The sequence below is a fragment of the Poecilia formosa genome, unplaced genomic scaffold (genome assembly GCF_000485575.1).
Source record: "Poecilia formosa unplaced genomic scaffold, Poecilia_formosa-5.1.2 Scaffold112, whole genome shotgun sequence".
Lineage (NCBI taxonomy): Eukaryota > Metazoa > Chordata > Actinopteri > Cyprinodontiformes > Poeciliidae > Poecilia > Poecilia formosa.
The window spans coordinates 965,758-986,329 of NW_006800051.1; the positions used below are offsets into that span (position 1 = coordinate 965,758).

The 20,572-nt window shown below is 39.2% G+C and overlaps 1 protein-coding gene and 1 long non-coding RNA gene across 4 annotated transcripts in view; one reads left to right on the forward strand and one right to left on the reverse strand.

The window, feature by feature from the left end:
• rnf19b (ring finger protein 19B) overlaps positions 1–20,572 on the reverse strand; it is a 37,650-nt gene that overhangs the window by 9,519 nt on the left and 7,559 nt on the right. The window contains exons 2-3 of one of the 2 annotated variants that reach the window (XM_016675361.1): positions 8,776–9,915; positions 165–364 (exon numbers count right to left, since the gene is read on the reverse strand). In XM_016675361.1, coding sequence (XP_016530847.1) covers positions 165–364; positions 8,776–9,413 — 838 coding nt within the window. In that variant the 5' untranslated portion in view covers positions 9,414–9,915. Of the gene's footprint in view, positions 1–164; positions 365–8,775; positions 9,917–20,572 lie in introns of those variants that run through there. The other variant, XM_007559994.2, reaches the window with a different exon arrangement.
• On the forward strand, positions 9,924–18,647 carry LOC107837096 (uncharacterized). 2 transcript variants are annotated; one of them, XR_001663085.1, is made up of 4 exons: positions 9,924–10,414; positions 13,296–13,521; positions 17,932–18,010; positions 18,112–18,647. It is a non-coding gene; the product is annotated as an uncharacterized LOC107837096 (long non-coding RNA). The 2 variants fall into 2 exon arrangements; XR_001663086.1 differs by having other exon boundaries at positions 13,296–13,462.

The window sequence follows — 20,572 nt, forward strand, 5'->3', positions numbered from 1 at the left end:
CAGATGGATGGAGGCCAAACTACAACACTAAAAGAAAGTCTAAGTGGACGAATTAATCAAATGGAACTAATTTTAATCTAATAAGCCATTAATCGATTAGTCCCTGGTTTAGGTCCAGTGAGGGTGAGGCTGATAGGAGAGAGTTTGGGCTTTTGGGGACTCACCTGGCCCCTGTTCCTGGGTGTAGCTGGGTGAGTGTCCGCTGTGGGTGTGCAGGGATTGGGCCCGCTGCTGCCGGGCCGAGTCGCAGGTCTGGTTCGGGTGCCACGCCTGTTTGCAGTGGTAGCAGAACTCTGCGCCGCATCCCTCTCTCCGACACACCAGCCTGGGACAGCTGGCGCAGCCTGAGGCGATGACTGCAAACCTGACAGCAAAACATGGAGGAGGCACAAATAAATGAGTCAGAAACTAACATTTTCCAATCTATGAGGCACCGTCAGACAAACAGTCAAGCGTTGCAGCATCACAGAGCAAACCAAGCGGGTCGCTGGCACTTTATGAGCTCCTTAGAGCCGGTTTTAATCTGCAGAAGTGACGGTTAGGAGGATCCTCGCACCCATTTTGCACCTTGGTTGGTAGAACCTCAGACTGCAGGTCTTTAGAGGGAACTGGGAATAAATAATGAGGCAAGCTGTCATGTAAGCTGTTTCACACCAGTCTCCAGAGAATGAACGTCTCCATGTCGGAGACGCGGCGTGGGAGGCAATCAGTGGCGCAAATGGGTACAAAAACCCTCAGCAGCCGTTTAAAAGACAAGAAATGATGGATTTTCATGTTTTCTCAACTTGTTTAAAAGCTTCACAAACAGAAAGCAGCATGATGATGAAGAAATGCTTAACAACTATTATATAAATAACTTTGTTACCTAAAAGTTGTTTTAAGATTAATATTGTACAAAATGTCATAATTACTTTTTTAAATTCAAAATTTAACAAAGCTGCATTGAAAACAAACATTATTCTATTATTGTAAATGAAGTGAACCCACTAGCAGCTGAAATCCATGAATCCATAAAAACTCCTCTAAAATGGTTAGAACTGCGTGTTTTAACAGATCAAACATAAAATATGCCCTAAGATGCATTAATGCGAACAGTGGAAACTGTCTTAGCACCAGAACAGAAGCTAACATCCACAGTCTTCTTCACTCTTTGAGTTTCAGCCAATCAGAACCAAGGAAGATTGACTGGTTTGAAAACGTTAGCCAATAGCAGTTCAATTAGCATTCAGTATTTTCTTTCTAATATATAAAAAATATTCTCTATAGCAACAAACCAGCTATTAAAGAAGCATTGTGGAGGATCGAGCGCCACCTAGTGGCAAATCCAGGAAAGGTTCAGTAATAACACAAGGAAGTAGCTCCACTGGGGAGAAAGAAACAATCTTAGATTAACCACCTCTGGTTTTATCGGTTTAAAGATAAAAAGCAGTTCCAGAACCAGGTTCAATATTTCAGAAATCATCTGTTTTTAACATTAAAAACAGCAAAATGTTTCATTATCCAAGAACTTGAAATGCAGAACATTTGGTGCCCGGCAACAAAGACGGAGATTAGCAGGAGACTGGGATTTAAGAGTGTGTCAATCACACAAGCAATCACAAAAGAGAGGATTACTAAAGGCTGTCAGGAAGCTAAGTGGCTGAAAACCCATCGTGGGAGTGAAAGAAGAACAAAACAAACGTGCTGCCATTTTTTCTGAAAGCTATTTGTGTTTTTAGGGCTATTAAAAGGAAGGAAATGATAACATGACAAACAGTTTTATTGTGTTGCTCCTCTAATGTGGCAGCTCAGCGTTCCACTTTAACGGCTCCTCAAACTCCGACAGGCCGAATCTCAGGACTGGGACTGAGCAGATATCCTTCCACCTGATGAGTCCAGATTAACTTTGTTATCTGCTTCACCATGTGGGGAGAGAAAAGCAGGAAATGTAAAGATAATGGGAGGTAAAAGCGCACCGTTTGGTTCTGAGCAGAGAGAGACTTTCATCTGTCTCTCTGACTGCAGAATGTTTGTTCCAATAAGAAAAAGTCTGGCCTTAAAGGGGCAGTGTTTTGTGAAATCGACTTTTTCATTCTCTCATCAAAAACACACCTGGAGTGTTGCCTTGATTCTTTCATGCATGCTTGAGAAATCATTTCATCTCCATTGCAACCATTCAGCTGTGCAAAATGCCTGGTTGGACCTAGCTCCGCCTTCGAGGTGGAGCTCCTCCCCCACTCAGCTCCTTCAGACTAGCCAGGAGCAATTAGCAAACACCTGGTGGAACTGCTGAGCTCGTTATGGGAGCTACTGCTCAGTGAAACTCTTCCTAAGGTGGAGTTTCAGAAAGAGCAGGAGCTTCTTAAAGAGACAGAGGCCCAATTTCAGGGCGTTAAATTACAAAGTCAAATTTCTTTTAAGTAATATTTAATTTATGCAGCATTTCTTTAACAGATGAAGGTAACAGTTAATTTATTGTGCTATAAAATGGTAATTTTTGACTGGAACATACATGATACTTCCCCTTTAAAAAGAATTTTCAACTGAGAAGCAGATGTTGAAAGTCGAGTCTTTAAGGAAAAGCAGAACAAACCAGATCATCTGAACTTCAACTTCATGTCATGTTTTCAGCAAACAGTGACTGGAGCGTAAATTTTCAACAGATTTGACTGAAGAAATGAAAACAAACTGTTGTAACTGCTGGTTACAAAGAGTCTAAAGATACGGTGCATGTCACGTTACGGCCTTGAAGTGAAAACAAGCAGTCGCAGCGCTCACCACAGCCAACCTCACTGTGAACTGATTGGTCTGAGTTTGGTAGTTTTTAGAGAAAAATGATTCATAACACAGACCAGATTTATCTGTTCTCATGGGACTTTCCTCAGCTTATTTTTTAGAAAATTTTCCTTTTCCAGAAAAGATGAGACAAGAAGCAACATTCCTGGAAGGCGTCATTGTTCTCACTGCTCCTCTGCCAGAAACGACCCAGACTTTCCACCCTTCAGTGACTTCACCCACTTTCGATTAAAGTGGAGCTAATAAAAACACAGATTAACATGTTTTCCCTGTTACATCAACACTTCAGGTCTTCTAAAGAGGTGAGGGATTTATCAAAGACGTGACTTCCTAACCGCTTTTTATTTCTAACAGCAGGTAAAAAGAAGAGCTGGAATGTTAATGGGACACAGATTCTCTGCATTCAGCTGGAAATCAAATAAATCTGGAGTTTGAAAACTGAGAAAGAGGCTGCAGACCTCACCCTGAAATTAATACTTCACATTCACATATTATGACTTCTTACTTTTAGTCATATGATTTTATTTTTATGTGGCTCTTTTCTCATTATTATGAGTATTTTTGTAATATGACTTCTTGTTGTACGACCTTATTCTTGTATCATTGCTAATTTTTTCTCATATTACAACTTTATTGTCTTAATATTGTGACTCGACTCATTTTGACTTACAGACGTAGAACTTTATTCTCACAATATTGACATAATTCTCCTGTGAATTTTTCTTTTGTTGCAGAATTATAACTTTATTTTCATTGTTTAGTTTCTTTTTCTTAGTCTGACATTAATACTCTGTATTAAGGCTCATCTTTATTTGCTAATTTGTTAAAATTCTCCAAATGTCTCAGATTGTGCGCCGACTCGCCGCGTGTTTGAGAGGAAACATCCACAGACTCTCCTGTGTGCATGCACCTCACACACACACGCACGCACACACACACGCACGCACGCACACACGCACGCACACACACGCGCACACACACGCGCACACACGCACGCACGCACGCACACACGCACACACACACACGCGCACACACACGCACGCACACGCACGCACACACACGCGCACACACACACGCACGCACACACGCACGCACGCACGCACACACACACACCAGCAGACCCAACAGAACCGCTCTTCTCGCCTCTGTCGGCTGCATAAGCTCAGAATCCTCATGCCGGTCTGACATGTATGTATTGATCGGTGTAATTAAGCCCTGTTGCCCTGGCAACGCTCCCTCTGCATGGCATTGATAGTTGCCATAGCAACTGACATCCGGAGCCGAGAGAGACCAGGCTTTGTTCTGACTGGATGCTCGGATCCAACCGTCACGGATTCTGACTGGTTCAGGCCACGAACACGGGGTCAAAGGTTAACCAGAGTGTGTCTGTCGTTCAACATGCTCCACCTGGAGGCAGGTTTTAGCTTTACAGACTGGGATTACTGGAGCAGAACTGGGTTTAAACCAGTTCATGAGGAAAGAGAGGAGCAGAAACCAAGACAACACGTTTAAAGATTCACATACTAAACCATTAATAAGTGATTATTGTTTCTGTTTGTCTATTTCTTTGACTAGACCACTACAGAACCTTTTTGTTTGTTTTTTAATCATTCAAGATGAACCTGCTCGGATGCTTTGGATCATTTTCCTGCTGCATGAAGGGAAAGTTTTAAAGTAACGCAGAAAGAAAAAGATGCTATGCTTCTATTTTTTTACAGTGTTTGTAAGAATCTGACACATTTATTTTATTCTTAACTTTTTGACTGGGCTTCATTTCTACAGATTGAATTCATATTTTTTAAAGAAAAGAAATGTTACGACCAGGTACAACTGCTATAAAATAACTGATATTGTTTTTATCAGTTTGATTTAAAACTAATCCATTTTTTAGTGTTCAGTCTTTAAATTTCAGGGCAGGAGAAGTTGGAGGCCGCTCCTCCTCTCCGGTGAAAACCGTCAGCCGTTCCCTCGGCTCTGCAGCTCTGGATGTTTGTGCTGAGTAACAATTTGGACTTTGTCAACCTGTCTGAATTAGAGTGAGGCTGAGTCACTGCTGGCGTCAGGCAGCGGACCGTCCGCTCTCATATTCAGGTCAGCAGCTCCGTCTTCTCCAGCTTCATTTTGTTTCCAACAGGAAGACGCAACAACTTATCTCTAATCTGGTTTGTCTGTAATCACAAACTGTTTCTGCTCGAATGCTCGAATGCATATCTTCAAAAAGATTTCAATCACACCAAGAAAACGTTAAGACGATAATGTTTACACAGTTGTTGTTTTTTTTTTAAACAAACCCTGTTGAGGTTTATTTTCATCTGCACTCTTGGATGACTCACACTGAACAAACAAGAGGCCCAGAAAACAGAGAGAGGCCGAGTGACTGGATGGGTCTGACCGTGGGAGGAACTTTCATCAGACACAGAGGGGACAGTTGGGGAGTGGGCTGAAGATATTTCAATATGAAACCAGACCTGCTATCAAACACATAAACCGCATAAAACAACGATATGACTGGCATTCAGAATGCATAAAATCACCTGAAAAACCACCATGAGTCACAATCACTTTGAGTCATAGCGCCACAAATGAGTGGGATGTCAGAAAATATACATAAAGCAAAAATAAAAGTCTTTTTTTGTGCAATATGATAATTTATATATCAGTTACATCGAAAACAATGTCTCTGCTTTTGTTGTCATTACTGCTTCCTATCTTTAGGGGGCGATAACTGCAGAAAAACTAGACAGATTATTTCAAAGCAACAGCCAAAGAAGAAACAGAAAAAACTGTTAATTACCTCCAGTTTTTTTATAAATAAAACTGGAAATTTTCAAAAGAGATTTTAAAACTACGTCAATGTCTCAAAATCCACTGGTTGCTATGGTGACCCTGCCTTTAAGAAAAAGTGGGAAATGTAGCTTTGACCCAAACAAAACCTGACATGAATTAGAAAACATTTAGTGATGATTAATAACAGGAAAATCCCTCTCCTGGTTTTACGTGAGGAAACGCTTCACTTCCAGTTTTTAAAAGGAAGCTAGCAAAATGAGAGCGAGTTAGCGGTAGAGCGAGAGCACGCTCTGCACTCTGGGCTGATTTACCAGAAAACTGGAATTCTGACAGCAGAGAGAGACACTCTGGGTGGAAGTAGATAAAATAACCTCCATTTTCATTCATACATTTTATAGGTGGAGTTTAAACTGTGGCTTCAATTCAAAAGTTTCTGAAAATTTCATAGGGTGAAAAATCTGCAGTATCTGACATTATAACAAAACAATGGAAAAATAAAGTATATATATCATAAAGTTATTAAAGTTTGACTTTATGTGACTTATTTTAACTTTAAATGATGTTTCTATTGTTAAGTGTAGCTGTTAAAATTCTACTGAATTAGAAAAACTTTGGGAAATTTTCCTCAGTACCATCTGATGTCTTCCAACTTAAAGTTAGAAACCTGCATTTCCTCATCGAGTCTCATGCTTGAAAGCTGAATGGGGTTTCCCAATGTGACTTTTCTGATTAACCAATCAGATGATATAATTGCAACACAGCAAAATTACGCAAACATTTAACTGCCACAGCCAAGAAATAATCACAGGAGCAGTTTATCATTATGACCATAAATAAAACTCGTTATAACAAGTTTTATGTTGCATTAAAACCAAATTATTTTCTCATTTAAATGAAAAAACGGCAACAATTCACGAGATGTTTGAGTGCTATGTTGTCTACCAGAAATGGTAAAATGAATTAAATATAAATAACTTATTACTTTAACTGATTTACTCGTAAACAAAAACTTACCAAATAAAAAATGTTATTTTCACTTAGTAAATATAAACTTGTCATTTTTTACATTAATTTACATGACCAGGTGGTATTTCCCCTAAATGCTTATCAGCTCATTTAAATGTGCACAAGTACAGAGACATTATTTCAGAAGTACAAATGTTAAAGAGCAAAACAAACTTTAGTTTGCACGCACTTATTGCTTTCCTAGGTTTTTTTATACACTTAGAAAACTGAAATCGACGGTGGTCTTAGCTAGTAAAATTCTAGAGTTTTACTAGCTGGCACCTGAATAATGTCAAATAAACACTTTTTATTATTTAAAAGTGTTATAAACTATAAAAAATAAAGTTATTTAGGAATATGTATAAAAAAGTCCCATACAGAAGAGTGCGTTTGGAAAGCCTTGCTTTTAAGTGTCTGCCACCAGATGGCGTTGTTTCCCTCAGGTTGAACCTTTAAGTTTTATGGAGGGAAAAAGCTAACTATGGGATGATGGAAAACCATCAGATAGGAAACAAATCAACAGGAATGAATGAGTTCCTGATAACTGAACTGACTGAATGCTGGAAGTGAACCAGCAGACACCAGAAGGTTTTTTTTTTTTTTTTGTTCTCACACCAAAGCTGCGCTGGAATAAAATATTTTTTTCACATTCTCCAAAAACAAAAAGCTTCATCATCACCCAAATCTTTCTGAAAAAGTCACAGAAAGCCGAGACGTGACAGGAAAGAGATTTTTTTTTCCAGCTACCACAGATTCTATGGCTTTCCCCTGTGACTCTACCTGTACTTTCTACCAAAACCAAAGCAGAAGAAGAATATCACAGCCTGAAACTCAAAGACAATGAATCACTCCTGCTTTTTATGATCAAACAAACGCCTCTCATTTGTTCCAGAAAGTGAGCGGCTCAGGCTCCGACTCGCTCCGACCACAGAAGCAGCTCGCGGCTCTCTAACCCACTTTCTGCCTCTCAGATTCTCACTTTCACGCCTTTCTTGTTTTTAATCTGTCCGGGTCCCAGAATCTCCTTCAGTCCTCTGTGAGAAATAAACGCTGCATCCGGAAGCCGCTCGCTGTAGTTTAATTTATGCTCTTAACAATAACTTCCTTGTTTTCACTCATTGCACAAATTCCCCTTAAAGAAATGAGAGGTGAGAGTCAAAGCTTCGCTGGTTTGACGTCAGATTTACAGTAAGTTTAATTACATCACAGAGAGAACAGGAAGTTCTCCTCTCAGATGGACACTGACTAAAAGTCATCTAATTTAAGCTTTTATTTCCATAGTAGCTGCTCTAATATGTATTTTATGACTGTTATGATGTTTAAGTTTTAAATTTCTTCAACTTATCATTTTTAAATCAAAATGACAGTGGCACCCACAGAAAAATGTTATAGGGTTGCAAATTCAAAAATACTTTATAAATCCCAAAGAGAAATTAAATGTTTAAGGATTTTTAAAGAGTAAATTAAATTAAGTGGAAAGATAAGGCCTGTCACAATAGCAAATATTGATAGACAATAAATTATCCCAGAAGTTATTGCGATAAACGATAGTATTGTTGTTTTGAGACCATTTTAAAGAAATTAAACGGTAACGGCATAATAATGCAAAAAAACAATCTCAAAGGTCAATAAACTTTAAATTCTAATGAACATTTAACACATTTTAAATATCTGCAATAAATAAACAAATCAACAGAAACGACACTTAAAATGAACAATCAGTCAATGGTAGGAAAAGAAAAACGTCAAATCATGCAAATGGAGATTATTGAGCTTGTTTTAGTTTATGATGCGATTAACTGATTTATAGCTTATTGCGACAGGACCAGATGTGGCTACAACAAACAAAAAACAATAAATAATAATAACTTTATCCCTTTACATATTGGGTTTTACATTTATGTCTATATTGAAGATCATGACTCTGTATGTCTTTCTCTGACAGGAACATGTTTCTCTGGGGGCCAGGGGCGTATCAAGCATTTTTCAAGAGGGGCCCATGGACCCCTACAGCCCCCCTCATGGGGGCGCCACTGAAAAATTACCTTCTTTCCAATTTCTAGTTTTCTCTACTTTCTAAACGTCAGAATCTCTTCAGTTCGGGTTTGCTTGTGGGTCAGAACATCTCTGGTGTTTTACAAATCGAACATGTGATTCATCAAACACGTGATTCCCGGGTTACAGACGGCATCGTGAACCATTACTCACCCGCAGTCGGGCGCAGGGCACCATCTGCAGTCCGGGTCGGAGGCGAGGCAGCGCCGCAGCAGGAACTCCTCGTACTTCTCCAGCAGGGCGGCGTCGTCCAGGATGTCGGCCACCTGCCGTGGGGCCAGCCTCTCGGCGCATTCGGGGCAGCTGAGCTGCACCCGGCTCTCCGTGATCTCGATGCGCAGGTACTGGCGCAGGCAGCAGAGGCAGGAGCGGTGGCTGCAGCCCAGCAGCTCGGGCAGCTGCTCGGCAGGCTGACGCACCAGGCACAGCGGGCACTCCAGGAGGTTGGGTTCTCCGGCGCCGGCCAGGGATGGCTGGCTGGAGGAGAGTGGCTTCGAGGGGGTGCTGCAGGCTGCGTCCTTGCTGTTTGCGGCGGCTGCGGCAGTGGCGGAGGGTGCGGTGGGCGTTGAACTCAAGGCGGCAGGCAGCAGCTGCTGCTGTGCGTGGTGATGATGAGCTAACGGAGCGGCCGCCCCTCCTTTGGGGGCCCGTCCGCTCCGGGAGCCCCGCTTGCTGTGGAAGAGGCTGTGGAAGGAGATACGGCCCTGGCGTTTCCCAGCTGCTCGGCACTTAGGGTTGGGAACGCCGCTGACCGATGAGTGAGGCGACTCTGAGCCCTTTTCTGAGCCCATTTTCTTTTTTAATTCCTCCTTGAAATTCCAACGAGGGGACACAAGCTGCGGTTTGTTTCCTCGTAAAACCAAACAGTTTTTCAAGATCTTGGCTCAGACTCTTCAGGAACCTCCTCCCCTTGCTTTCATGAGAAAACAAACATTATCAGGAAAGGGCAGAGGGAGATAACAAACAGAAATCGAAAGGAGTGACGCAAGTACGCAGGAAAAAGAAAAAAATCCCCCTGAGGTCCTAGTTTGTCTCAGATTTGTCCGGATGAAGTTTCACAAAGAAAAAAGGAGAGAAGAAAGTAGTTTTCTTCTCTGAGGCAGAAGACGGAGTAAAACTGTTTCACTCGTCACTCTCCTACAAAAACACAGAAAAGAATAAAACCTAAAAATCCACAGCTTGGTTGTTATAACTCCTCTGGTTTGGACCTCCTGATTCTCCTCGGCCGAATCCGGAGCGACTGATCCTCTTCCGCTCCTGTTGCTGAATGCCGGCGTCTCTGAACGCTCCTCTCTGTCAGACAGAAAGAAGGCAGGAAGTTAGCACAAAGAGCATGCTCAGTCTGACACACAGCTCTCCTCCCTCCCTGCCTCTCTGCTTGGCTCCTCCTTGGTCTCACTTCAGGGGTTTTTTCTCTCCTGTGCATCTGAACCGATGATCTGTCTGCTCTCGTTGCGTTCGAACACACGATGGTCAAATGGAAGAAATTCTATGTTAAAACCTCAGATTCAACGCATGACATCATCCGCGACTCCACCCAACATTCGTCTTTGTGTTAAAACCAGTCTCCCTCTCTACAGCATGCTGAGCACCACAAGCTCCTCTCCCACTTCACACTGCGCTGATACTGCCGTCGCCATGGCAACGCTCACTACAAGCAATGAAAACAGCGACTTGAATCTGCCTACGAACAAGAAGAGACAACCTGGGGTAAACTGGTTAATAGAGTCAAATATACAAACCAAAAAAAATGTTTTAACACTCAAAACTACTTTGGATGCTTCAGTCACAGGTAAACAGATTCAACAAGCAAAAAATGCAAAAAGAAACATAGAAATATAGACTTCTAAAACACTGAAATAGGTGTCCTAGAATTATGGAGGACTGTAATTACCAGAAAACAAAAAAAATTGTTTTACAAATATACCTTTTATATGTACACATACGCCATCAAAATATATGCAGATTTTACATTCACTATTAAGTAAACTGGTACAAAACACACACAGTTATATCTACATTTCGATGTATGGGGGCCTGAAATTGCCAAAAATCAAAAATGAATTTGATTTTAGAAAGAAATGAATAACCCCAAAAACACATTAAAACAATATTGATTTTCACTCTTAAAAATCCCATACATGTTGGAAAAAAATCTGCATTTAGAAATATGGGGGACTTAGACTGCCAGAAATCTAATTTGTTTCACTGATATATAAATTTGAGTGTGAAAATAATTCAAAAACGGTAATAAAATGCAGAAAAAATATTGGCCCTCTTAAAAATGTACCTATATATTAAAATAAACTTCTAAAAGACATATATATACACTTGAGGCAAAAAAATATGGAAGACTGAAAGTGACATAAATTAAGATTTTTCTACAGAAATATATATTGACTTCAGAAACATTAAAGCAACCAACAAAGCCTAATAAAACTTAATACTGACTCCTAAATGAACACAGTTTAATTCTGAAATATGGAGGACTGACAATGTCAACAACCTAGCAGTTTGGCTAAGATATCAATAAGGCTCAGAACTACATTGTGGCACAAGGAGTGCATGTTTAATAAGTAAAATTTAGTTTTGCAAGTGTATTTACTTATGTTTTTATTGAAATAATTGTAATCTAAACTACATTGTAGTTTATATATATTTTTTTTATTTTAAGCTTACTTTTTAAATTCCTCTGTACCTTTTGGCTTCAATCTGAGAATAAAAACAAACTATATTTGGGTATAGGAATATACCCAAATATAGAATTACAGAAGCATGCAATGTACCAACAGAAATGGTGAAATTACAAGTTGAGCTAGCTACAAGTGCGGTCAGCTTATTTTGTCGTCAGAGGTTTCTTAGCTACACAACAGGAAATAAGCCCTGTTGTGGTTTATTCTGATAAAACTTTAGTTTATAAGACCAGTTAAAAATGTTACTAGTATTACATAACAATTATGAGTCAAGCTAGCTCCGACTAACTTATCTTGAAGTCAGAATAATGGCCAAATATCAGTGAGTGATGCAGTGTAGCTGACTTTCAGTTCATTGCATAAATAAATTATTTATATTATAACAACAACAAAAATGGCCAGTTATGTTTCTTGGCACCATTTTACTTTGACCTTTGAACCCTAATTAACTGACAGGTGAGCTTATTCTCATAATGTGTTATGTATAAACATTATATTTTGATATTTCTTGTATTTTGGCAGTGTCAGTCCTCCATAGTGAAACATCTAATTACTATCTAAATTATGGAAATACCAAGTCGCACTTCTAAAAATGCACAAACCAAATTAAAACAAAAGTAAAATTTACAGCCCTACACATAAGAACACGCCCTCCTTATATATTCATATATAACTATACCAAACATACATAGACTCAAGTTTCACAAAAACTCCCCAAAAAACAAACATATTGCACTAAAAAAGCTCCAAATACACAAAATTCAACTGAACATAAATAACACTTAACACGTTACACACATTACAGACACACAGAACCCCAACACATTGCACACTGACACACTCACACACACACACACACACACACACACACACACACACACACACACACACACACACACACACACACACAGTTGTAAAAGAAGACTCACAAGTGAAAAGTAATAATTACTTTAACACAAAACACACATGCTAATTATGTTCTCACTGGAATTACAGACTGTGCAAGTGCTTCTATTCTGGAACGCAGGCCTGCAGCAGCAGCTCTGGTCAAATGTGTCTTTCTTTGGATCTCCAAATTTAAAGTTAAAAAGAAACTCACTCTGGATGCTTTGCTGCTGGAAATATTTCCGCTAAATTAGTCTTGACAGGGCCCTGTGGCCTGTTTTTGACATCTGTGTAACATCTAATCAAGATTAAAAGGAAATACTGAAATTAAGATGTCAGATCCAGTCAAAGAGGAGATAGAGCAGATGCAGAGTAAAAGAGGAAGCACAGAGGAGTTTAAAGATATTTTCCCAATGTCTACATGTAATTCAGATATGATAAAGTAGGAACATGCGACTATGGCCTTGTACAAACATAGTATTGTCTTTAAAAAAACAGATTTTTCTGCCACATCATTTAAAAAAATATTTGAAGACATGGGATCAGATTCAGAAAAGTTTTCATCCACATAAACCCACTGAGGGTTGTTGTGAGCATACCAAACCCATAGGGGGCAGTGCAGCGCCAAGCTAACACCTGTCAGCCAATCAGATTGCTTCAAAACAACCACAAATTAAACATGGCGCCGGGAAGTTCGTTTTAATACAAGTTAACTGCTTTTAAATAAAGTATTAGAATATAAATGTAAATAAAACACAACACAATGTTGATTTTTGTTCCAGACTGTAACTCACGGGACCCTAACGCTCCATTTCCCCATGTACACACGCAAACACAACTAAGGAGTTTTCATAAGTAATGGTTTTTAGTTATATTAAATGGAGTTTTTATGTGGACGAAAGGCCAAAACGCATAGGAAAATAGGGAACTCACACTCACCAAGTCGTGCAGATGTTTTCTGGTTTTCCCTCTGCAAACTAAAACCGAACCAAGCCTTTGTGACTGACTTAACGTCCACAAATCTGATTACAGCCGCTCGTCTGAAGGCCGCTCTCTCTATATATCTCTATCTCTCTCTCACACACACAAACACAGGCAGAGTAATGCTGACCCAGTAAACGTCAGACCATTCATGTGATTACCATGTCTGCGTCCGAGTGGGGAGCGTGAGGAGGGGGATTCATGGCCGTGACGCACAGAAAAATAGCGATAATCCGAACCGACCTGGAGCAGCTGAGCTGAGAGCCTGATCCAGTTTTCAGGTCAGGAAGAAGAAATATCACAAGAGAACCGGAAATATTACAAACATCCGCTTTTAGAGGTAATCAGAAACCGACTTTTTTTCAATCTTCATTTCATATTTCTATTAAGTTTTAGAGCAAATTGATGTAAGATTTTAGTCCGTGCCCTCTAGTGGCCACATTATGAACTTCAACAACATTAAACAGGAATGCATGAAACAGATTTGCATCATACAAAGTGTTACTGATCAATAATTATTGATTAATTAATTAATTCATTCATTGTGTAACCAACCTTCCAGGTCTATGATGATACACCAGAATAACCAAGTAGATTAAGACACGTTTCAACATGTCTGAAACAACCGTTTCCAGATTTAGAAGCTTTTCTTAGAAAAATGTATCTAAACTACAGGTACAGAATCATTTTAGACCAATAAATAAATAAATAAATAAAATAAATAGCTGTAATGTTTTGGCATCCCAAAAATATCTTCTTGTAGAAATCCTAGATGTTTACAAACTAAAATGTTCTAAATTCTTAATCACTTTAACTATAAATTGATGTATTACAGATGGATGGATGGAGAGATGGATGGATGGATGGATGGATGGATGGATGGATGGATGGATGGATGGATGGATGGATGGATGGATGAACAGATGGATGGATGGATGGATGGTGAACAGATAGATGGATGGATGAACAGATAGATGGATAGATGGATGGATGAACAGATGGATGGATGAATGGATGATGGATGGATGAACAGATGGATGGATGTATAAACAGATGGATAGATGGATGGATGGATGGATGGATAAACAGATGGATAGATGGATGGATGGATGAACAGGTGGATGGATGGATGGATAAACAGATGATAGATGGATGGATGGATGGATGGACGGATGGATGGATGGATGGACAGATGGATGGATGGATACATAATGTCTCGCTCCACTATGCTCCCTATAATGATGAAGTTTCACTCACCTCAGGATGCCAAATCCTTAAAAATTAAAGTGATGCTGAGGGCTTGCCGTACTTTCTTAAATACAGAAAATTAATCAAACGAGCCTCTGATGTGGCACCATAAAATACTCCATCCCAGATGTAGAGGAAAAGTAATTTCCACACTATTGATCCCAATAAATGCACTATTCACAACACAAATGCTTCAAAGACCAAAACATGGCAGGAAATTCTTTGTTTCTTGGGCCTTTTTTGCTCTTATCTTCACTCGTTAGAGTTTTACGTGGCCATCTGTTACTAAACATTAACTTGGAGCTCATTTGGTGAGTAAGATGTGTGATTCACAACGCTGGCAGACTTTGATTCCAGGTGACTCATCAACATCGTTCAAATCTTGATTTTTTAATGATGTCCAAGGAAATATCATAAAAGTAGAAAGAAAGTTACTGAACAAGGCAGTTTAAACAGACTGAGACAAAATAAACACATCAAACAGCTGAGATTACACTATTTTCCAATAAATATGTCAGATCTCATCCATTCAGTCCAAATCCTCTTTGCAGTCGGAGTCAATATCAGCCAAAACAAAAGTGACTTTATCACCTGCAGTTGATTTTAAAGCGCGGTAAGAGAACAAGGAAGTAAAATAAGCTTGCTGAGTAATCAGTGATGAAATCGAGATAAGCTTCGGCAGAATTCAAACACGGTGCAGGACAGAAGGAAGGAAGGAAGGAAGAATGCTGAGTGAAAACATTCGTTATTAGCTTTAGTTTCGAAGGTCAACCTGGCCAGAGGTTTTTTAATGCAGCCTTTGGTGAGCAGCTGACAGAATCTCCTGGTTAAAACACAGAAGTTGCCATGTTTGGTCTAGTTTTAAGGATAAAACAAAGCTGTCTCTGCCAGAGTTTATGATTAATTATGATTATTTATGCACTAAAATTCCTGATAAATGTAGAATTTCACTGGATTACACCGGCAGTGCAGCAAAGTACCAAAACTTTGTCACTGTACTTAAGTACGTTTTTCATGTACTTAAAGGTGACAAATTATCCTTCCTTGGAGAAGTTAGGATAGGCTTCACAAAACAAAACAAAATCATTCTTAGATAGTAAGGCGTTAGTCTGCCGATTTTGAGCTGTTTTAGGGCGTCCTGTCACTTTAAATTTAAATGAGCGTCTGCTGGTCAGCATTTACCATCCGTTGCAACAGATGTGCAATTACACAACTGCACATCTTTGAAAAGCATTAGTAGAACTTCCTACCCAACAAGAATGCAGCAAGTGGTTTCTGAATGGTAAGTCAACAACAGCAGCCAGTGTACAGCGGTAAATCCAGCTGACCAAATGTGCTGGAGCTCAGCTTGGGTTGCTAGGTAACAGGCGGTGGGGTTGCTAGTGGGGTTGCTAGGTAACAGGACAATGCCTGCTGATTTGTGATGTTTCAATTGGGAGGTTATTGAATATAAAACATACAATTATGTGGAAGGTTTGCTGTTTTAAGGACTAAAATGGAAATTATTCATATGAACAACATAATCACAAAATAAGAAAGTCAGACAAAATAAACATTTTTCCAAATCAATTAATTTCAAAATAAAACTTGTGAAACTTTAACAGTAACTCTAGGTATGTGTCTGATGAATTTGTGATTACAGCAAGTTTGAAGTTACTGGCAGTGGGTGGAGAATCCAGAAAATTTACTCAAGTAAGAGTAACAATACTTATATAACAAAGTTACTCAGGTAAAAGTAAAAAGTACAGCGTAGTAAAAATAAAATTTCTATCAAAACGATACTGTGACAGACTGGCGACCTGTCCAGGTGACCCGCCTCTCGCCCGAAACGTTCGCTGGAGACGCAGCAGCACCTCCTGACCCCACAGGGTCAACGGTGCCAGAAAATGGATGGATCAAAAAGTTACTCAAGTAAATGTAACTCCCCAACTCCCCAACTCTGACAAACAGCAGGCACGTTTAATGATGCTATAGGGAATACTTTCAACAACTACATTTATTTTTATACTTTATCAGTTTTAAAAGCAAGTTTTTACTTTTAATCGAGTAAAAATGTTAATGTGGTACTTTTACTACAGTACATTTTGTCTGTTTCTTTTAGTTTTACTAAAGTAGATTTTTGTCTGTTTCTTTTAGGTTTACTAAAGTAGATTTTTGTCTGTTTCTTTTAGGTTTACTAAAGTAGATTTTTGTCTGTTTCTTTTAGGTTTACTAAAGTAGATTTTTGTCTGTTTCTTTTAGGTTTACTAAAGTAGATTTTTGTCTGTTTCTTTTAGTTTTACTCAGCACAGTGTTGGTCCTTTTGTGTTTCTCAAAGTGCTTTCTCACCAGGCCTGTTTATTCTGATTTAATCTGATTAGTTTCCATTTAAATGTTCAGTTTTTTATCGTATGAAAACCTCCTTTCTGCTGCCTAAGCTCTGCTGTGGCCCTCTGATCCTCTGTCAGAACCAGAACCACAACCAGAACCAGGAAAGCCCCATGGTGGCGCTGTTATCAGGCGTCGGCTCTGTGATGTGGCTTCACGCTGAACAAACACTTAACCCTGAGAAGCAGCTCATTATCTCTGAAGACAGATCTGAGGACAACAGGCAGGAAGACAAACACACCGGGGACAGCCTGTTTGTTTTCAGAGGCAGAAATTCACTCAAGGCAGAGCGCCGTCTGCCCAGCCCCTCCACAACCTGTTGTCCCCCTTTGATACGTGTCAGCTAACAGTCTGAGTTCAGAAGCAGCTGATCAACAAACAGTTAAAACATGAATACACTGATATTCTTACTGCATTTTCATTTAAAGTACAAAATCCCATAAACACAGTGCAATAAACATTGAAAAAATATCAGATTTATTCCTATTTCAACAATAAGAACTGACAAAAGTTGACTTTCAACCAGAAGAAAAATCTAAGTTTGCTTATTTAAATCCACTGAATCTGAGCTGAGCTGCCTATGTTAATAATTCCCATATTTTATTGCTAAAATGCCAAATAAAAGCTTTGAAAAGCTCAAATCGTCTTTGTTAAAGTGTTATCAAATATATATATATGATTTTAAAATGATTATATTGTTTTAAAACAGCAGAAAAGTTAATTTTCAAAGTCAAATTTCTGATTTTTGTGCAGCATAAGGTGAACATGTGTTTATATATTTATCTGTTTATTCATTAGGATTCACATTAGTTTTCTCCAAAGTGTTTACTAAACTTCCAGGGGTCCAACTGGTAAAACAGAAAAATATTCACACAACATGAGACCATTTTGACAATAAATACACAAATTATACACACAAACCTCTATTTAATAAAAAAGATTGAATAAAACTAAGATTTCAAAGCTCTTTTAAAAGAAACGGTGCTTTTTAAGTCTGATGTATAATTTATTCCTGAGTTGCTCTGCAGTCAACAGATTTCTGTAACAAGTTTGTTTTAGCACAATATGCTGAACTTTAATTTTTACAGACTAAAATTTCCAATTTAAAGTTTAGAAAATGTATTTTCTTTTTTAGATCATCAAACTCGTCTGAATATCAGAGAAACAACAAGCAGATTGGAGAGGAGGAGAGGAAACAGCCTGGCTCTTATAATGTAACTAATCATACTTTGTGTTTCACCACTGGACCTGCTGGCCTCACTAATCACCCGTCTAATTCTGCTTCTTATCCTTCTGTTGCCGTGTAAATCAGCAGAGATGGGAAAGGTCAGATGTTCTGCACAGTAAGCACGTCAGAGCGTGAACCTCTGCATGCTGAGCAGATTTTTGTGTGGATCTCATCAGGCGTCTCGTTCAAAGCGTGAGAAACTCCAGGCGGCCCACGCCCGGCTCTCAGCAGGCCTTCAAAGATAATTCAAACAAAATGAAACACAAACATGCTTTTGGCGCCGGGTCAGATTCCTCTGCTTCACTGATGAATAACACTTTAAGAAATGAAGCAGGTGAATTCGCTACGGCATTAAAAGATTCTGATATCCATTTGCTGAAATGTTACTTTTATGTTTATCTTATTCAAAGTGTAATAAGGCAGACCAAAATATGTGGTAAGATTTTGTGTCTTTGCAGTGTAAATAATGTATCAGCAATGAAAATTGAAATTCAGTACATTATTGGGATATGATATTTACCAGAAACAGTCATTTTTGACATGAATTTTGGACCCGCAGTGATGGTTTGTTTGCGGTACGTTGTGTGTGCGGCGTTAGAATAAACCTGAGGAGATGATGATCATCGTGCGTTCATCATTTGCCAGATGGAGCTGAACAGCCTCAGAGAACATGATTTGTTATCTCACACTTATCCTCCTACTCCACTGCTGCTCCCAAACACACACACAACGCACCGCAAACACACACACACACACACACACACACACACACACACACGCTGCAGACTTTATGTCCTGCAAAGCTGCTAAAATCTCTTCCTCTGCACACGATCTCCCACATTTAATTTACTCCAAAGTAAATCATCTTGTTTTTCTCTTTCTTGCTTTGTGAAATACTACATGAACACTGCAAAACACAAAATCTTACCAAGTATTTTTGTTCTAGTTTCTAGTGAAAATATCTTAACACACTTAGTAACTTTTAAGAAAGATAAAGATGCTTGTTTTAAGTCAATAAATCTTTAATATTTATGAGAAAGTTCTAGTTCCACTGGCAGATTATTTATCTTATAACATGTGAAAATATCTTACTATAAGTAAAATAATCTGCCACTTTTTTGAATCAATACTAAGGAATTATTTAGATAATACAGGCTCCTCTGTCTTGCTGAAAAGTTAGATTTAGTGTTTTTGCAGTGCAGGGTTGACACGCAGGTCAAAATCAGATCTCAGGAGGAAGACGCCTGCTTTAATCAGACCACATAAACTCTGAGTTTACTGTAAAGGCTGGAATAGATGAAGATCTTCCTGTGCAGAGCAAACTGGATGTAAGCTTCAACAAAAGAAGGTAGGGCGGCATGCCGAGGCAGCTTCAGACAGTGACACCAGTGTGTGATCTTCATCATGACATCATGACCCACATCCAGATTCATGTTGGGTTTTCAGAGACAAACAGGAAACACAGAAAGGAAATCTGAGCTCAGATCCTCCGACAAACTTTCTGGTTTCACACTTTGACTCAAAGCTTCAGGATCCTCCGGTTTCTGCCACCACAGGACACAACCGACCAGGACACACACACACACACACACACACACACACACCAGCACCAGGAAGACGAGGCAAGATGCCAAAATCATCCTGCCGGTTATGAAACATCTGCTTCCAGTCAAGGTTTGCTCCAGAATCAAAAGAAGTTAACACGGCTTCCATTTAATAAAAATATTCTTCTGAGCAGCAAACCGTTTTAAAACGAAATGAAGAAAACCCTTCAGTTACTTTGTAAAAGCCAGACGTGAAGCTGAGGCTGGTCAGCTGAGAGCTACAGGTGAGCAGCTGACTGGGCGCTGATTAACCGTCTCATCACGTCCATAAAACACCAAAACAGCCACCAGCCGACGCCCACCGCCACTCACCATCAGCAGCTGCGACGATTCCAGGTGGAAACAGCAGCTGCAGGCGGGATTACTTTAATAAAAGAGAAACTGTAACTGAAGAAGGAAAACTAAAACTAAAGTCAAAGATTGGTTGTTAGATGATGTAGTAGCAAAAGTCACTAACAACAAAGCTGACAACTTGTACTGATCAGAAGGAAATGGCTTAAATTTAGGCATAAGTTGATGACTAAGTGTTTTTACACTGAGAGCTGTATAGCTGTTAAAAGTTGTATTTTTTTCTGTCACCTTCTGAAAAAACAGAGCTGGAAAACAGAACTGATTAAAACATAAATGATAGGTTGAGTCTAAACTGCAAGACGATCTGCTGGATTTAAGGCAGCTATTCATTTTAATTTCGCTAAGGAATACAAAACTGCGGCTAAGTTCACAGCTAAATTTGTAATTTGCTCACCATCAGTTGGAGAACAAGTCAGATGAGTGTAATTAAGCTTGGAGGACAGGCAATGAAATCATTACCCTTTACATGATTACTGTGTTTTATGAGAACCTGTGATAAACTGGCTGTAGTTTATTCTGCATCCTGTTAAAGAGACAAACCCTGAAAAATCTTTAATTATTATTAAGGATTTATTAACTTAAACAAAGCAGCT